Source organism: Xenopus laevis, chromosome 4L, assembly GCF_017654675.1.
Source record: "Xenopus laevis strain J_2021 chromosome 4L, Xenopus_laevis_v10.1, whole genome shotgun sequence".
Lineage (NCBI taxonomy): Eukaryota > Metazoa > Chordata > Amphibia > Anura > Pipidae > Xenopus > Xenopus laevis.
In genome coordinates this window covers 76,114,482-76,132,970 of record NC_054377.1, presented here as the reverse complement: position 1 = coordinate 76,132,970, position 18,489 = coordinate 76,114,482, and the positions used below count along the sequence as shown (strand labels likewise).

Here is an 18,489-nt window from a genome sequence, read left to right as displayed (position 1 = left end):
GTTTGGCAACAATGAGGCCAATGATGTTAAATTAAGGAGCGTTGTAAGAGCTCCCGGGCATATTAGGCGGTATGGAATTATCTGTAACTTTTTGTAACCATATTTATTTCTTAGAGTATTTTCTATATAACTTTCAGTTCTTTAGTTCTCTCCTTTTCCCATTTATTATCAGTGTTGGAAAAGCCTTCCATAAAGATTATTTGCCTTTCTGAAATAACATTATTGATTCATTTCTACTTGAAATTGGCAGTCAATGAATATTTGTTGAAATAGGGCACTAGAAAAAATTTCTAAGCAATTCGATTTATTAAGTGCCTTTCTTGACATGTATTGTAAAGGGCTAAATGTGTGAATAACTGTGCTATATTAAACTGTAGTACGTTCATCTCCAGCAGGCTTCCCGGTTTCTTTAAAGCAGACCTAACAAGTGTTCAATTTCAACATTTTTGTGGTAGAACTACCAGACCATTGCTCCATGTGGGGGCCCTTCAGGAGGCAGTGTTAATGGACCTTTTGTTAGTTTACAAACATAGTTCCTTTTTTTCCAAATGAATTGTGAAAGGCACAAAAAAGTGACTGGAAGAGTTCTTACAAATAATCACTCTTCTATTTCAAGTACATAAAAACATATGAGCCTATAAAGAGAGGGTTGGTAGTATTAAATGTATGTTAAAGTTACCAACACCTGTAATGTGCACTCAATACTAAAACACTTATGAGAACCAATTTCTTTCTAATTGCAGCTGATGTCTCCAGCATCTAGTAACAGCAGTGGTTCACTCTCCCCATCTGCCTCTTCAGACTGTCTATTAGGTCGCAGCAGTCCTGGTCGAAGCCACGTTGCTGCACTTCGTACTCGCTTTGAGTTAGAGTATGCTTTAAATTCAAGATCATACTCATTCTGGTCTCAGAGGTGAGTCAGCTGTTTCTTTGGATAATATTTATTAATAAATTCTACATGCTGCCACTAGGCGTAGCATTCAGTTAACGCCATCTTCTCCCACGTGCGTCTTCTTTCTGCTCTGACCGGCGTCTTCTGGCGCATGCGCAGTAGGAACAGTTACCGGTACAGCTCTACTGCGCATGCGCCGAATGTCACGTGACATTTCGTGACATTCGGCGCATGCACAGTAGAGCCGTACCGGTAACTGTTCCTACTGCGCATGCGCCAGTAGACGCCAGTCAGAGCAGGAAGAAGACGCGCGTGGGAGAAGATGGCGACTGTGAACTCCGTGGACAGGACCTGTGCAGAGGGGTGAGTAACAAGTTAGCGGCATTTGCCCAGGGGGACAGGTAGGCCAGGGGAGGAGGGAGGGGGGCAACACAGGGGAGGGCTTTTGCGCCCAGGGGGTTTCCTTCTCCTTTAATAATTGAAAAACCATAAAAAAAAATTAAGACCCATTGCAAATTGTCTCAGAATATCACCATCTACATCATCCTAAAAAATCATTTAAAAGTGAACTACCCCTTTACGGTCAATATCTGACCTAATGGAATCCAGGGCAGAAGAAAGCAGAGGAGAAGCCTAGCTGTCGAGTTTGTAGACATTTGGGCTACAGTAAGGATGCACTGGCAAGCTTATACCCTCTCCTCCAAAAAAAAAGTATAGTTATTTGTTATATATGTATATACTTTTTTCATAAAATATAGCTAATGCTTACAATATTTAAATAAAAAAAGTGTCCTCTTAAAAAAAAAAAACTCACCCATGATTATAGGTATGCTTACAGGCCCTTTTTAGAACGGCTTCTATGAAATCTATGCATATCTGCTGTCATTACACATGAATTACCTTATAGCTGAACCTGAATTACCTATTATATATTACTTTGGTTGTTTTTTTTAAACAGGAGTACCAAATAGTCAGTCTTAATGCAATGAATCTTTATTAATGTATGGTAAATATGTTTTCTAGTGAAGCAATAGTGAATACAGAACGTGTAATGGAATTGCGAGAAAAGTTAATATTTTACTTAAACTGGTTGATCTTTTATTTGAGCATTAAATCATGATAATAGTGTAGAGAGTTGTTCAAATTGAGAGATATTTAAATACTGCGAAATGCAGAACATAAAAATCAGAACTGGGCTTTTTTTGTGGCATTGATAGTCTATGTATCCTCTCAACAATACTCTTATTCAAGCTTGAAAATTCAGTGCATAGATATTTGCATAGTAATAACAGAGATCTTTAAAAGCCTATGGGAATTATAAAGTGTCTTTCTTCCATATCTGACATTATAAAAACCCATCTTGAATTTACTGAACTGCTCAGTATTGTTTTGTTGAAAAGAAAATATTTGGTATATGAAGATCTAAATCCTACAGTTTTGCTTTGTGGATATTACTTCTTGTTTTCTGGTGAAAGCCCTTCTGTCAGCATAACTTAATGAATACTGTGTGTCTAGGAGTAGGATAAACTACAGTAAGTATAGTTAGTGGGAAGCTACTGAACTTTTTTTATATTTTACAGTGATTTGCAGTACAAACGTTTAGCAGGCCATAGCTAGTTATAGGGCAGATTTATCAAAGGTCGAATTTTGAATTTATGTGAATTTTTTTTACTCTAATAAATTTGAATTCACTCAAAACCTAAGGGGCAGATTCACTAAGGGTCGAATTTCGAAGTTAAAAATACTTCGAAATTCGACCCTCGAATTGAAATCCTTCGACTTCGAATATCGAAGTCGAAGGATTTAGCGCTAAACGTTCGTTCGTTCGATCGAAGGATTTTTCGTTCGAACGATTCGAAGGATTTTAATCCAACGATCGAAGGAAAATCCTTCGATCAAAAAAAGTTTAGCAAGCCTATGGGGACCTTCCCCATAGGCTAACATTGACTTCGGTAGGTTTTATCTGCCGAAGTAGGGGGTCGAAGTTTTTTTTAAAGGGAAAGTACTTCGACTATCGAATGGTCGAATAGTCGAACGATTTTTACTTCGATTCGTTCGATTTCGTTCGTATTCGAACGAATTTAACCAATTCGATGGTCGAAGTACCCAAAAAATACTTCGAAATTCGAATTTTTTTCATTCGAATCCTTCACTCGAGCTTAGTGAATCGGCCCCTTAATGTTATGTTATTGAATAAAAAACTTCCAATGAATGTTACTGACCAGAAAACTCAAAAACTCAAGTTGAATTTGAATGAAACTCGATTCGAAAAACTCAAATGTCAGGAAGTCTATTAACATATTCAAATGGGTCAACTGACCTCTACCAATGACTTGTAAATTAATTTGTCAGGTTTTAGGTGGCGAATATTCAAATTAGAACTGTTTCCATGGTCCAATTTACATTCAAGTTGGTGCTTTGAAATTTGAATTTGTGAGTTTTGCCACACAAAAAATTGGAATTTACCATTCGAACCTTAATAAATCTGCCCCTTACTGTTATGTTATGGCTTGCTAATATTGCTAATATTTTGCAATCAAAGTGAATCACAGCAAGTTACTTCCCGTTTACATTGATTATCACCTGAAAAAAACTGATCAGAATGCCGAATGTGCCAGTTGGGACCACTACGTATGGTTTCACTCATAGATTATGCATAGTTATATACCTTATATACCTGGGAAAATTTGGGATTTTTTGTGTATTTCACTCCATCATTTTTGATCTGCTTCCCTTTGTTTTGAGAACAGCAGATGTGTACATCCCCTTTTCTGCAAGTCAGATAGGTGTCCTATGTATGTACGATATGGGTAGATATCAGAGACACTTATACGAGTTAAGTTGACAATTATGCTCTACAAAATGCATCTACTACAGGTTTAGAAATTGACAAAAGGAATTTTCTAGAGACATTAATAGTCTACCTACAAACTGATGTCTACATACTGTATGTTAACTGCACTATTACCTATACCAGTAACTAGTAATGAGTGAAAAATGTTGCCATGTATAGATTTGCCACAAACGTCTGTGTTTCGCTGGCGGCAAAGATTTTTGCAAAACTTCCCTAAAAAATTTGCCAAGCAGCTCATTTCGCTTTATGCAACAAAAAGGACATGCAACAAAAAAAAGTTGTGAGCAACAACCGTATCTGTAATTTTATCCTTCTCCTTCCACATCAACCAAAGGGATCTGAGCAGTCCCACTGTCTATATAAGGACATACACATAAATATATGTTTTATTCATTTTATTGTGGGATACAAAGCACCCAGATATTATCTGTTGGTGGACAAATTATTATTAGTTGTGCCTGTGCTTGTAAGCTAGTAGTAATATATAAACTATAGGAGGTACTTTTTGCTTAAACGGCAACATAGTGAAGTAACTGGAGGGGGGCGGGCCCTGGTGCGGGACGTGAAGCTGGGCCCCCCTCCGTACAAGATTATCTGGGTGGAAATCGGCCACCGCGGGTGGGAATCGCCAGTGCACGAGCTGCCGGGGAGCCCTGAGGGGGTGCGGGTCCTGGCCCAATCGCATCCCCTGCTCCCCTGGTAGTTCCGCCACTGGTTTTAAGAAATTGACAACATGGGAGCAGTTTTTCCATTGAAAAAGCAGTTGTAGCCTAATGAATAGTAGGTTCTCTAACAATGTAGGGCATGTGTGTAGTAGTATACTCAGTGAAAAATGTATGTGATATTTGCCTTCCCAGTTTTTATTGGTAGCCCCAAAGCAGAAACAAAGTGCCACGAAAAAATGCTCATAGATAGGGATCGGCGAATTTTTTCGCCTTGTTTTTGGTGAAACAAAACCGCTCAGATTCGCCCATCTCTACTCATTGACACGTTGCTGCAAAAATGATACGCAACAAAATATTGTGTTTTGTGAATTTTTCACCATTTTGAAAAATTTTCATTGAAGCGAAACAGGACAGATTCGTTCATCATTACCAGTAACTAAGACTTAAAATAGCATTCCCCAACAAAGCCTACAAACTTCTTAAATTACTGCACTCAGATTACACTATTCTATCCAGCTCTGCCAATAAACAAGTAATAATTAAAACCCTTGGCACTTTCTGTGCTGGCTTTTTTTGCTGTACTTTCCTAATGTTTCACACTTTGATACATCTCTAATCAATGTTTCAGTTGATGTTCAGCTGAGCTCTAAAGAAGGGAAACAACTGAAATTATCTGTAAGTACAAATGAAATCTATTAATGTCTAGACAGTCACATGATTGTTATACAGGCATGGGACCTGTTATCCAGAATGCTCAGGACCTGAGGTTTTTCAGATAATAGATATTTCTGTAAATTGGATCTACTACACCCTCCTTGTATGTAGCATGCTTAGAGCACAATCATTAAAGCAAGTGTTGTAATTTGAAAAACACATTATGGAAATATATTTCAGCTTCCTAAGGTGGTCAATATAAAAATGATTTAGTATGCATTGTGTTGATGTAATGCATGGTCAGTTAGTCGATTGTATATTTAAATGTCTTTTGTCTCTGGGCGTTAAATTGTGGCACATTTTTTCTGCTTTGGGGCTACCAGTAACCAGTTTTTTTCTTACTTTCAAGTCTTGTTGACTGTGTTGAGCAAATCCATGTTTTGCTTTGTGTCAATATTCCCAAAGTGGTATCAAAGTTCACTGTATTGCATTGCAGTCAATGAGAATACAAAATCACATGCATTTTTCACTCAGTATACTGTGACACACATGCACAATATTGTAAAAGACCTCCTATCCACTATGCTGCAACTGATTTTTCAATTGAAAAAAAGCTTCCATGTTGTCAACTTTTTAAAAACATCTGTGATTTTTTACAATACCTCTGGTTATTTCACAATGGTATCTACTACTTCACCTAGAGGTCGAGTTGCGTTTTTCCTGAGAAATTCAAGTTTTTGAGGGTAGTTTCAAATGTTTCGAGATTTATTATGCCCCTAAACTGCAAAAAGCTTGAATCCAAAAATAATTCAGCTAAAACCTGTCGAGGTCAAGTAGAAGTCAATGGCAGCGGTCCCTTAAAACATTTGATGTTTTTAACCTTCGTGATTTCCGGGGGGGGGGGTTTCGGTGGTTTGCCCTCGAAAACCACTGAAACCACATTCAAGTTTTTTCATAAATAAGCAAATATTCCAGTTGTGAGTTTATTTGAGGTTGAAAAAACCTCACAAACGTCACAAATGCGACCTTTGATAAATAAAATAAAGTAACTATGCTGCTGTGTAACCATGTATAGTGTATATATTACTATTTTATAATCTCAGGCACAATTAATAAATCCAACCACCGACAGATAACATCTGGGTGCTAAGATCTCATTTGATCAAATCCCAGTGGTTAATATGGAAGGAGTGGGGAAGATAGCCTTTTTTTGTCTACCCAGCGAAACATTTCACCGGTGAATTTTTAGCACTGTTTCATAAAACTTTTTGCCGTTGGCGAAACTCATAAATTCACAGCAAATTCATACGTGGCAAAAAAAATTCACTCATCGCTAATAATAGACAAGGAACACCATTTGTGCTTTATAAAGAAATCTTACGGCAGGGGATGAGAAATATATTTTTGTGGTTTCCCTTTTATACATAGGATTAAGATCATTTTTATCTGCTATGCGTAACTACACCTGCAGTACTTTTTTTTTAGATGAGAAAGAAGAAAATTGTCTGTGTTTCCTAAACATCCATGGCTACAATATGCACAATAAAAGCATCCCCAGGAAATCTTCCACCTTGATAAGCAAAAGAGCAGTATAGCACTGCATTCCCAGATAAATGTACAATTTCATGTTAAATTAAAAACAATTAACTATAACCATTTCTGCACCAAATGTATTAACACCATTAAAAGGAATCACTTCAAAAAGTATTGAAGCAGTATGGACTGGGAACAAACATTATTTTTCTATGTTTATTTTACAGCAAAATGTGTTCTTCTAAACCTGCTTTAAATAGCAATTTATCCATTCAGCCAGTTGAGCATGACGTTCTTTGTATTCCTTTATTATAACAACAAACAATTTGCTGAATGCCAGATGTGAGCTCTCTGATTTTGGCAATACTGCTACATGTAGCCAGATTGTGGCCCAGTTTCCAGTAATGACTCCTCTTGATAAAACATACGGCTTTTGCCCAGGAGTAGGGCACTGTTCCTATGGCATGGATACTTTCATAAATCAACTTTTATGAGCTGGTTAGTTAAAATAAATGTTAATTATAATAGTTTATGCCGGGTCTCATTCTCTTTATATTGGCGTTTACTTTTTTTTCCAATTGGAACTGAACAGTAAATTATTGTACGCTTATCTCAGATTTCAAAGATATTAGGGTTGAACTTAAAAAAATTCTTGAAAGCTTTGCCCAGACATCAGCTCAATTATGAGCATTAACCAATGTAAGCAATGTGTAAGTTGTATGTCAAAATTCATACCAGGTCTAGTAACCTGTAACAACCAAATGTTTGCATTCAGATAGGTGACTAGTAAATAGTATTTTTCTCACCCTGGACTCAGCATTAAATATACAAAAATGTACACGTGAGGCTCACTGAACAGAATCGGGCACATCCCCATATCTCATAACCTAAAGATGAATCCAGGGAATATTTACTCTTAAAATATAGAAATTATTAGTCCTAATATTTTGGAGCTACACAGTGCTCCTTGCTCAGAGCTTGAGTGCCTTGAAGTCTTTATAGTCAGCATCTGAAACCACTGAATATAAGTTGCTTCTAGTCATGCCTATTTGCCAACATGCAGATTCAAAAATGGAATATTAAATCCTCATACTTTAACATTTAATTGTAGGATTTGTTATTTAGTAAAATAAGAGAACTGGCCAAGAGTCGAAATATTCCAGAAGAATTCAAATGTATAGAGGTGCTTGGTCTATCTGGTATGCTGCAGTACAGATATTATGTGCAATACTGCATTGTTATGTATTGTGCTGTAGAGCTCCTTATTGTGGTGTTTGTAGCTGTGCAGGCTGCAATGTCATGTGGTAAGAAGCAGCTGCAGTATTGTGGCTATGAAATTACTCTTTCTGGGGCTGCTTATATTTTTAACCGTTCTGTTTATTAGACTAGCTTTTTATTAAAATTAGAAATGAATATAAGGGCAGTAAGCCCATGCCTAATGATATTTCATTCAAAAGCGCCACAAGGTTAATGTAAGCAATATTGGGAAAGGCAAACATGTAAAGGAGCTTCACAAGCACAATAGTCACATCAGCTTTATGGAGCATTTAAAGTCAATAGCCCTTGGTATCTATCCCAACACAAAGCATTGTCAATGGTCTGATGAATGTGTCCTAAGAATATATTTCTTTTGCCACTGAGAATTTGGTTTTATAAAATCAACTTCATATGTATAGTAGGTTTCTTCTTGCATTTGACATTGCAAAACACTGAGGCAGGGACAAGGGCAATGGCTTTAAAGCTGGATTTTTCTTCTCCTCTACATTTGGTTTCGCTTAGCAAAACTCTATTTTATCCATGTTGAAAAGAACAGCCAAATAAATATTTCTGAAAAACATTTTCATCCCTGCATTTTAACCTCTGTTCCTATCAGGTGGCTTCTACTAAATTATAGCATTCAATATAATATTTAAGTAGAAATGTGCAAAAGCTGCAACAGTTTTATCATGGCTTGTTTCCAAGCTAACACTTTATACTCTAGCTTTATTCATATGATGTACAGAGGTGTGATGTGCTTTGAAGCCTTTTTGTACAGCCTTATAATTGTCCTTTAAAATGTGCAAGGAGGTCTGTGGCCAATTAAAGGCGCAAGCCCTGTAGTTATAGACCTAAGACTGGAACTTCTAATTTAATGAAAGAAAAGCAAAAGCTGCAATTGCAATGGGTTACTACTTTTAAAGTAAACAATATCAAGTAATTTGTAATCTGTCTACCATGTTTAGTTTAGTTTAAAGGCCAGTAAGAATACAAATAAATAAGAATAAAAATTCATAGAATAAAAATAATTTGCTAGGGTGTTAAAATATACAGGTGTGGGAACCATTATCCGGGAAACCTGTTATCCAGAAAGCTCTGTATTATGGGAAGGCAATATCCCACAGACTCTATTTTAATCAAATAATACACATTTTTAAAAATGATTTCCTTTTCTCTGTAAAAATAAAAAAGTGCCTTAAACTTGATCCCAGCAATATAATTAATCCTTAATGGAGGTGAAACAACCATATTGGGTTTATTTAATGTTTACATGATTTTAAGCAGACTTGAGGTCTGGTGTTCCAAATTACAGAAAGATTATCTGGAAAACCCCAGTTCCTGAGCATTCTGGATAACAGGTTCCAAACCAGTACATTATGTGTTGTACAGAAATGTCTGAAAATATTCCGCAATACAGAAATTGAAAAATAAGCCAGCATGGACATGAGTTTTTAAAGTTATACTATATTCCTACCTATTATTCAAAATGTAAACTTTTGAGGTTAGAAATATCATAATTATGTTAAACATAATGATAGAGCAAAGCAAGCCTGATTTCCGAAACACACACTTTACTTACCTGCCATGTGCACTCAGACGTTATCTGGGCCTGACAGCTTCTATGCACCCCATGCAAGTTAGCATCCTTCTTTATCTGGTAGTGTATGTTTAAAGGAACTTCTCCCACACCCCACCTAATTTCCATACTGTTTTGTAGAGGTTAAATGCTAGGAAAGGATACAGTTCTTATATGAAATGCATAGAATACAATTTGTTATCTGAGAAGGCCTTTCAGAATCAAGCTTTGGGGTGTCCTTACCTGAAAACTGCTGATAAGCCTAATAAGGCAGAGAAAGAGCTGTGTGGCAAGCCAGGTTGCAAGTGGGAACTGTCACAGCATCTCTATCTTGAGAACATGATAGTGTACATGGTGATAAAATATTTATAGGCAAAGGACAATGGATAGGAGAATAGATCTGCTCTTACATTTTTAAACAGCGCTCCAGACAGTTGAAGAATAAATAAAAACAATTCATTTGCTACAGATGCTTCGTTAAATAAATAGTTTAAAGTGTATTGGGCTGCAAATGTTTCCATATCTGAGCAGGACTTTTTTTATTTTTTCGAGCACTAAATTGGATATCACAGTACGTGAAAGCTCACCTCTGCTTGTTTACTTCTTTTATCCCTGACTGAAGAGAACATTGATGGCTGAATGAAGTGACTTAGCGCTGTGATGCCATAATCAAAATGTTCCAGCTCTGCCCCCTTATTGATATTAGTTTGGTAGGGTTCGTTTTACCATTTGTACCATTTGCTCATAAATACTGAAAAATATAATGGTGCTGAATGTGAATGTGTGTGAATGCTTTTTTTCCAGTCTTTACTGTAACTTTTAAATAAAGTGTAGATGTAATGTAAATAGATGTTTTGCTTATGCTGCCTTTTCTATGGTTTTTCCCAGCTCTGATTCAGCACGTGGCTTGCCCTTTGAAGAAATAAGAAAAAGTTTCCAGTACCCACCAATAGACAAAAATGGTGAGTATGAGTATAGATGATGATGATGAAATTGCCCCTGTGTTTCTAATGAGGTACACACACAGCCAATCATGGCACCAAAACTGTGCTGAAAGAGATTTTAATATGATGAAGTTTTAGTACTGTTTTTTTTTCTTTTTAGAAAACATAGAAAATCGCTGAAAACACAATTGCACCTAAAAATAAAATTTTTGCCCCAATTTTCCTGAATTGTGGCAAAACATGATGCTGAAAATAAATAAATTAGTCCTTAAAATATTTTTGTTATTTTTGCCTCTTGCTTGTTCTTGCTCTTCCTCGTAATTAGGGATGTAGCGAACGTCGGAAAAAAAGTTCGCGAACATATTCGCGAACTTGCGCAAAAACGCGAGCGGTTCGCGAACGGTTCGCGAACCCCATAGACTTCAATGGGAAGGCGAACTTTAACATCTAGAAAAGACATTTCTGGCCAGAAAAATGATTTTAAAGTTGTTTAAAGGGTGCAACGACCTGGACAGTGGCATGCCAGAGGGGGATCAAGGGCAAAAATGTATCTGAAAAATCTGCCTGTGTGTGCTTGGAAGAGATAGTGTAGGGGGAGAGCTGTTAGTGATTTCAGGGACAGATGATAGTAAGTTTGCTGGCTAGTAATCTGCTTGATACTGCTCTGTATTGGAGGGACAGAAGTCTGCAGGGATTTGAGGGACATTTTAGCTTAGGTAGCTTTGCTGGCTAGTAATCTACTGTTCTCTTTAAACAACTGCCATACGTTGACCTTGTAGGCATTGTTTGCCCAGTTTTTTTGGACGCAGCCACTGAAGCACAGTTGCCATAAAAAATATGCCATATAAATGCTGAAAATAGTCATTTTTCGCCATACGTTGACCTTGTAGACATTGTTTGCCCAGTTTTTTTGGTTGCAGCCACTGAAGCACAGTTGCCAGAAAAAATATGCCATATAAATGCTGAAAATAGTCATTTTTTGCCATACGTTGACCTTGTAGGCATTGTTTGCCCAGTTTTTTTGGTCGCAGCCACTGAAGCACAGTTGCCAGAAAAAATATGCCATATAAATGCTGAAAATAGTCATTTTTTGCCATATACGTTGAGTCAACGTATGGCAAAAAATTACTATTTTCAGCATTTATATGGCATATTTTTTCTGGCCTCTGTGCTTCAGTGGCTGCGGCCAAAAAAACTGGGCAAACAATGCCTACAAGGTCAACGTATACACTACTACAGCGGTGGATACGGATTACGTAAAATATATTATGGCTGCTTGAAAAAAGTCACTCCGGTGTTTTTTCTGGAGACGGTAATATTATGGATATTTAGACAGAATGTGAACAAGGTCACACAGCTAGATGGCGGGTTGAAGAAAACAGTGTGCAAATAATGCCTACAAGGTCAACGTATACACTACTACAGCGGTGGATACGGATTACGTAAAATATATGAATGCTGCTTGAAAAAAAGTAACTCAAGTGGTTTTTCTAGAGACGATAATATTATCAATATTTAGACAAAATGTGAACAAGCTCACACAGCTAGATGGCGGGTTGAAGAAAACACTGTGCAAATAATGCCTACAAGGTCAACGTATACACTACTACAGCGGTGGATACGGATTACGTAAAATATATTATGGCTGCTTGAAAAAAGTCACTCCGGTGTTTTTTCTGGAGACGGTAATATTATGGATATTTAGACAGAATGTGAACAAGGTCACACAGCTAGATGGCGGGTTGAAGAAAACAGTGTGCAAATAATGCCTACAGGGCAAATAATGCCTAAAAGGTCAACTTATACACTACTACAGCGGTAGTAAAATAAAAAAAAGTAAAATAAAAAAAAAATGAATATTAAAAAAAAAAAATTAAAGTTGGTGCTGCTGAACTACTAGGAGCAGCAGATTAGCACACCAGTCCCACTCCCCAACACTGCTAGACTAATAGCACTGGGCTCTTATAGTAGTAGTAGTAGTAGTAGTAAAACAACAAAAAAATAAATAAAAGCAGTCCTTACAAGGACTACTGTTATTGCAGCAGTCAGCAGATGAGATCAGAAGCAGGACAGCTGCCCACTGCAGCTACATACAGAGCACTGCAGTAGAAGGTAGATTACTAGCCAGCAAAGCTACCTAAGCTTAAATGTCCCTCAAACCCCTGCAGACTTCTGTCCCTCCAATAACAGAGCAGTATCAAAATGATTACTAGCCAGCAAACTTTCAACTGTCCCTGAAATCACTAACAGGCAGCAGCTCTCTCCCTACACTATCTCTTCAGCACACACAGGCAGAGTGAAAAAACGCTGCAGGGCTTCGGTTTTTATAGGGAAGGGGAGTGGTCCAGGGGAGAGCTTCCTGATTGGCTGCCATGTACCTGCTGGTCTGGGGTGAGAGGGCAAAAAAAAGCGCCAACAATGGCGAACCCAAAATGGCGAACGTCGCGCGACGTTCGCGAACTTCCGGCGAGCGCGAACACCCGATGTTCGCGCGAACAAGTTCGCCGGCGAACAGTTCGCGACATCTCTACTCGTAATTACTAATATTGTAAAGGTAAAAAGAACTCTACTTAGCACCAATCCCCCCCCCCAACTATTATGACTCTAACTTTGTCATGCATGTAGAATGCATAGCACTTGAATGAAGCACTGCCCTGGCTATACATACATCTACACAGCACTCTAACCTGTATCTGAGGGAAGATATGTTACCATTATGAATTAGGCAAAGAGGGGGGAAGGCAAAGAGCAGAAATTTAACAAAACTATTCCCTTCATCTGCTCATAAAAAATGAAAACCATTTGTAAATTGTCTTAAAATATCACTCTCTACATCATACAAAATTTTAACTCAAAAGTGCACAACCCTGTTTAAATTTCATTTACTTAATTTGCCTTAGGGCACAGTTTCTTGTGGTGCATTCTGCTCCAGGCTCTCCAGCAACATATACCCTATAAATCGTCTCAAGCTCAAAGATGAGGCACCATGTGCTCCCTCCCAATATATTAAACTATAGACAGGGACAGGCCATAATATCCCTGGGCCAGTTGGGGAACTATTCTCCCAGATGCATAGGCTACAGCAGCAGAAACTTCCTAAACCATTAGGGGATTTCATGCAGCTGCTCTATATTCATATAAAACATCTGCCTGCAAGTGGGCCTGATCCATCATCCTTATGTGTCCATGATAGTTACATAGTTAAATCGGGTTGAAAAAAGACAAAGTCCATCAAGTTCAACCCCTCCAAATGAAAATCCAGCATCCATACACACACCCCTTCATACCTTTACATAAATTCTATATACCCATATCTATACTAACTACAGAGTTTAGTATCACAATAGCATTTGATATTATGTCTGTCCAAGAAATCATCCAAGCCACTCTTAAAAGCATTACCAGAATCAGCCATCACAACATCACCCGGCAGTGCATTCCCCAACCTCACTGTCCTGACTGTGAAGAACCCCCTACGCTGCTTCAAATGAAAGTTCTTTTCTTCTATTCTGAAGGGGTGGCCTCTGGTACGGTGATCATGTTTATGGGTAAAAAGGTCCCCTGCTTTTTGTCTATAATGTCCTCTAATGTACTTGTAAAGTATAATAATGTCCCCTCGCAAGTGACTTGTTTTCCAGAGAAAACAACCAGAACTTTGACAGTCTTCCATCCCTCTAACCAGTTTAGTTGCACGCCTCTGCAATCTCTCCAGCTCATTTATATCCCTCTTAAGGACTGGAGTCCAAAACTGCTCATACTCAAGGTGAGGCCTTACCAGGGACCTATAAAGAGGCATAATTATGTTTTCATCCCTTGAGTTAATGCTCTTTTTTATGCAAGACAGAACTTCATTTGCTTTATTAGCCACAGAATGACACTGCACAGAATTAGACAACGTGTTATCTACAAGGACCAGTAACATCAAATAATTTAATTGTTTTAAAGTAATAAAAATATAATGCAGTGTTGCCCTGCACTAGTAAAACTGCTGTGTTTGCTTCAGAAACACTACTATTGTTTATATAAATAAGATGCTGTGTAGCCATGGGGGCAGCTATTCAAAGGAGAAAAGGCTCAAGTTACACAGCAGATAACAGATAAGCTCTGTAGAACATAATGCTATCTGTTATCCATTATTTATCCTGTGCCATATAGCCGTTTTTCAATTTCCGCCATTGCTACTCAGCAGCTTGTTTATATAGTAGTGTTTCTAAAATAAACAGATCAGTTTTACCAGTGCACGGCAACACTACATGATATTTTCATTACTTTAAAACACCTTCAGTTTTTGGTGTTACTGTTCCTTTAAGAAAGTTCTATATCCAGGTACAAATACTATTCCTTAATTTAACCAGTAACCTTCTGTGTGAAACTGTATCAAATGGTTTAGCAAAGTCTAAGTAAATCACATCCACTACCATCCCAGAATCAAGGTCCCTGCTCACCTTCTCATAAAAAGAAATTAAGTTGGTCTGGCAAGATCTATTACGCATAAAACTATGCTGGCACAAACTCATAGTATTATGATTTGCTGTGAAGTCCAGTATCTTATCCTTTATTAACCCTTCAAAAGCTTTCTTACCACAACGTCAGACTAACTATAGTTTTGAGGCTGAGAATGGGATCCCTTTTTTAATACCGGCACCACATTAGCAATTTGCCAGTCTCTCGGCACCATGGCAGACATCAATGAATCCTGAAAAGTAAAGAGGTTTGGCAATCACAGAGCTAAGCTCGCTAAGTACCCTGGGATAAATACCATCTGGCCCCGGACCTTTGTTTATCTTAACATGTTCTAGCCTCTTTTGAATTTCCTCATGTGCGAACCATGCATCATAAGTTGTATTACTAGAATTGGGACTATTAAGAAGGAAACCTTCATTAACTGGCTCCTCATTTGTGTAGACAGATGAAAAATGTGAGTTCAGAATCTCAGCTTTTTTTGTTCTCATCAACCAGCTGACCCCCCTCTCATTAAGGGTCCCATACCTTCCTGCTTTATTTTTTTACTATTAACATATTTAAAAAATATTTTGGATTCTTCTTACTGCTTGCTGCAATATCGTTTTTCCATATCAATTTTAGCTTACCTGTCAAAGTTTGCACATATGGAATTGTGTTTTAGTTACTCCCTTAAAGAATTGTCTCTGCAACATAATCTCAAAGGAGACCATGTAATGATCACTATTCCCTTAATGCTCATCCACACAAATGCTAGAGATGAATTCAGTATTATTAGTTAATACAAGCTCCAAAAGAGAGTTATTCCTAGTAGGTTCTTGAATGAGCTGGAATAAAAAGTTGTTATTCAGCATATTTACAAACCTACTAACTTTTTCTGTCTTGGCAACCCCATTACCCCAGTCAATGTCTGAATAACTGAAGTCACCCTTAGTAATAACCTGACCTAGTTGTGAAGCAACTTCTATTTGTAAGAGTAGCTGGGCTTCATACTCGTTACTTATTCGAGGTGGTTTATAGCATACACCAATGATAATTTTCTTTGCAACCTTTTGCCCAGTCCAAATCTCTACCAAGAGGGATTCCACACTCTCACCAGTGCCAGCTATTGTTATTTCTTTAGTGCATGGTTTTAATTCAGGCTTTACATACAAACACACTCCTCCACCCTTTTAATCCCTCTGTCCCTCCTAAAAAGGGTGTAACCATTAAATTCACAATCTAGTCACATGTTTCATCCCACCAGGTCTCAATGATACCAATTATTTCATATTTTTTAGCGCATGCAATTAATTCTAGGTCTCTCATTTTACCTGACACTTTTGAAATTTGCATTACTTAGTGATGTCTATGTAGCATGAGATTTTTGCATGTCATATGCCAGTTTAAGATTCTATGACAAATATTTGATTTCTCTGGTGTTTCTCACTAATTATGGCAAGTAGCAACAGTTTGGTAACTGCACAACAGAGACATTTAGGGTAGTTACAGTATGCAAGGAAATTAAACCCTATATGACTATAATGGGTCTTTGTTCCATGGAACAGTATGGGAGCTGAACTTTTCAACCCAATGCTTAATATGTACAGTATAATGGTAAAAACATATCAGTAATGTAAGAATGTTGTTAATATACAATACATAAATAATGGCTCAATATATATATATATATATATATATATATATATATATATATATATATATATATTTATATATATATATATATATATATATATATATATATATGCACTAGGAATCACTTTGAAACAGCACCGGTCATGAAAAATTTTACATTTTAAATTCCCTTACAGCATAGAGTGCTTATTTATTCATATAGGTGCTAAATTGCAACCATTCAATAATTCATTTGGATCAGGCTAGTGCAGTTCTAGGTAGATAACAAAAGCAAATACAGAACTGGTTGCTATACCTTACAACATTGCTGAAATGTAACACTTACGTAAGTAAATGAGCTTTTTGGGGTTGACATTTCACAGTGAGCAAATATAATAAAGAGGGAATATAAATGCCTAAAAGTGACTTGAATATGTAATTCAGTAGCCAAGTGGCTTGCATAATTACCTACTTGTTTACATGCTTATTGTTATAGCACAAAAAAAACTATTTTATTCAGCAAGTTGTTTTTTTTTACAGGATACGTGTCCGATCCCATGAGTACAATGCGTTTCAATTCCTGCTGTCGGAACAGCAGCTTTGAAGATAGTAACTGACAGATGGAGCATCATTGGCACAAATGATATGGATGTTAAAGGGCAAATCAATGCACACCCAAGTTCCCCCAAGAGTCACGGGGGTTATAGGAAGCTGGATTTCTGCCTGATAATGCTTCCTTTTTTCTTTAAGCAAAACATTTGCTGCAGAGTTTTGTCAATAATCCCCCTTCCCCCACATACCACCTTAAGAAGATCATGGAGATACAATAACAAACTTTCCCTCATCCAGTATTTTTATCTGGAAATTCCATGCAGCAGCATATTTCTGCCACCAGTATGTCAAAATAGTTTATGCAGAGTTCAGAATGGGCAGCCATGAATTTACTAGGTGTTTTCAAAGTATATGCCTACCTGAAATCCAGAAGTTTTTATTTTTGGTATGGGACCTGTTATCCAAGAATGCTTAGAATCTTTTTTGTCATTTGAATTTCCATAACTTATACAGTATCTACTAATAAAGTTATGTAAACATTAAATAAACCAAACAGGATTTTTTTGCCTCAAATAAGGATTAATTATATCTTAGTTTGGATCAAGTACAAAGTACTGATTTATTATTACAGAGAAAAATGAAATAATTTGAAAAAAATTAAATTATTTGTTAAACTGACTCTATGGGGCAGATTTACTAATGGGCGAAGTGACTAACGTTGGCAATGATTCGCCAGCGTGATGTCATTTTATTACTTCTGCAGTTTACTCATGGGTGCAGGCGTCACTTCGCTAGCAAAGGAGATAAACGATAGCATTGCTTCGCACTCGCTGGCAAACTTTCACTTCAGACCAGGCAAAGTGCAATGGAATGCATAGGACCAGGGCCAGATTTACATAGTGAGCACCCCTAGGCCCACTGCTGTTCATCTACCCTGTCCCCTCCCCTTCATTTGGGAACATGCACAAATTTTCATCATCAGATCGGGAGCACTGGTGATTGTTGCATGGGAAATTTAAAAAACTATTGATCAACCCCAGATCTTCTGAACTAATGTGGGTGTGATTGGGCTTCATGCCGTCCCCTAAAATTCTGCTGCCCTAGGCCGGGTCTTGGTGGCCTTTCCACAAATCCAGGCCCGCATAGGACAAAATTTTTTCGAAATCCCAAAAAACGCTGGTGTGTTTTCATTTTTTCAGAGTGATAGACTGCAAAAGTCCGTATATTTTTTTTATGGGTAACCGGGTTTCTCCCTACATTTTCAAACATATGGAACATAAACTATACACTGGGCTCATGTGTAGGGCATTATAACAACGCTATTTTATTTATTAAAGGGATACTGTCATGGGAAAACATGTTTTTTTCAAAACACATCAGTTAATAGTGCTGCTGCAGCAGCATTCTGCACTGAAATCCATTTTCCATTTTTCAAAAGAGCAACCAGTTTTTGTTATCTTCAATTTTGAAATCTGACTTCACTCATT

The 18,489-nt window shown here is 37.4% G+C and overlaps 1 protein-coding gene across 1 annotated transcript in view; it reads left to right on the top strand.

Annotated features, from left to right (window-relative positions):
* tnni3k.L (TNNI3 interacting kinase L homeolog) overlaps positions 1-17,546 on the top strand; it is a 134,634-nt gene extending 117,088 nt beyond the window's left edge. The window contains exons 23-25 of the mRNA XM_041590350.1: positions 744-913; positions 10,320-10,393; positions 16,991-17,546. Of these exons, the coding sequence (XP_041446284.1) occupies positions 744-913; positions 10,320-10,393; positions 16,991-17,067 (321 nt within the window). The 3' untranslated portion in view covers positions 17,068-17,546. The remainder of the gene's footprint in view (positions 1-743; positions 914-10,319; positions 10,394-16,990) is intronic.
* Positions 17,547-18,489: the final 943 nt, after the last annotated feature.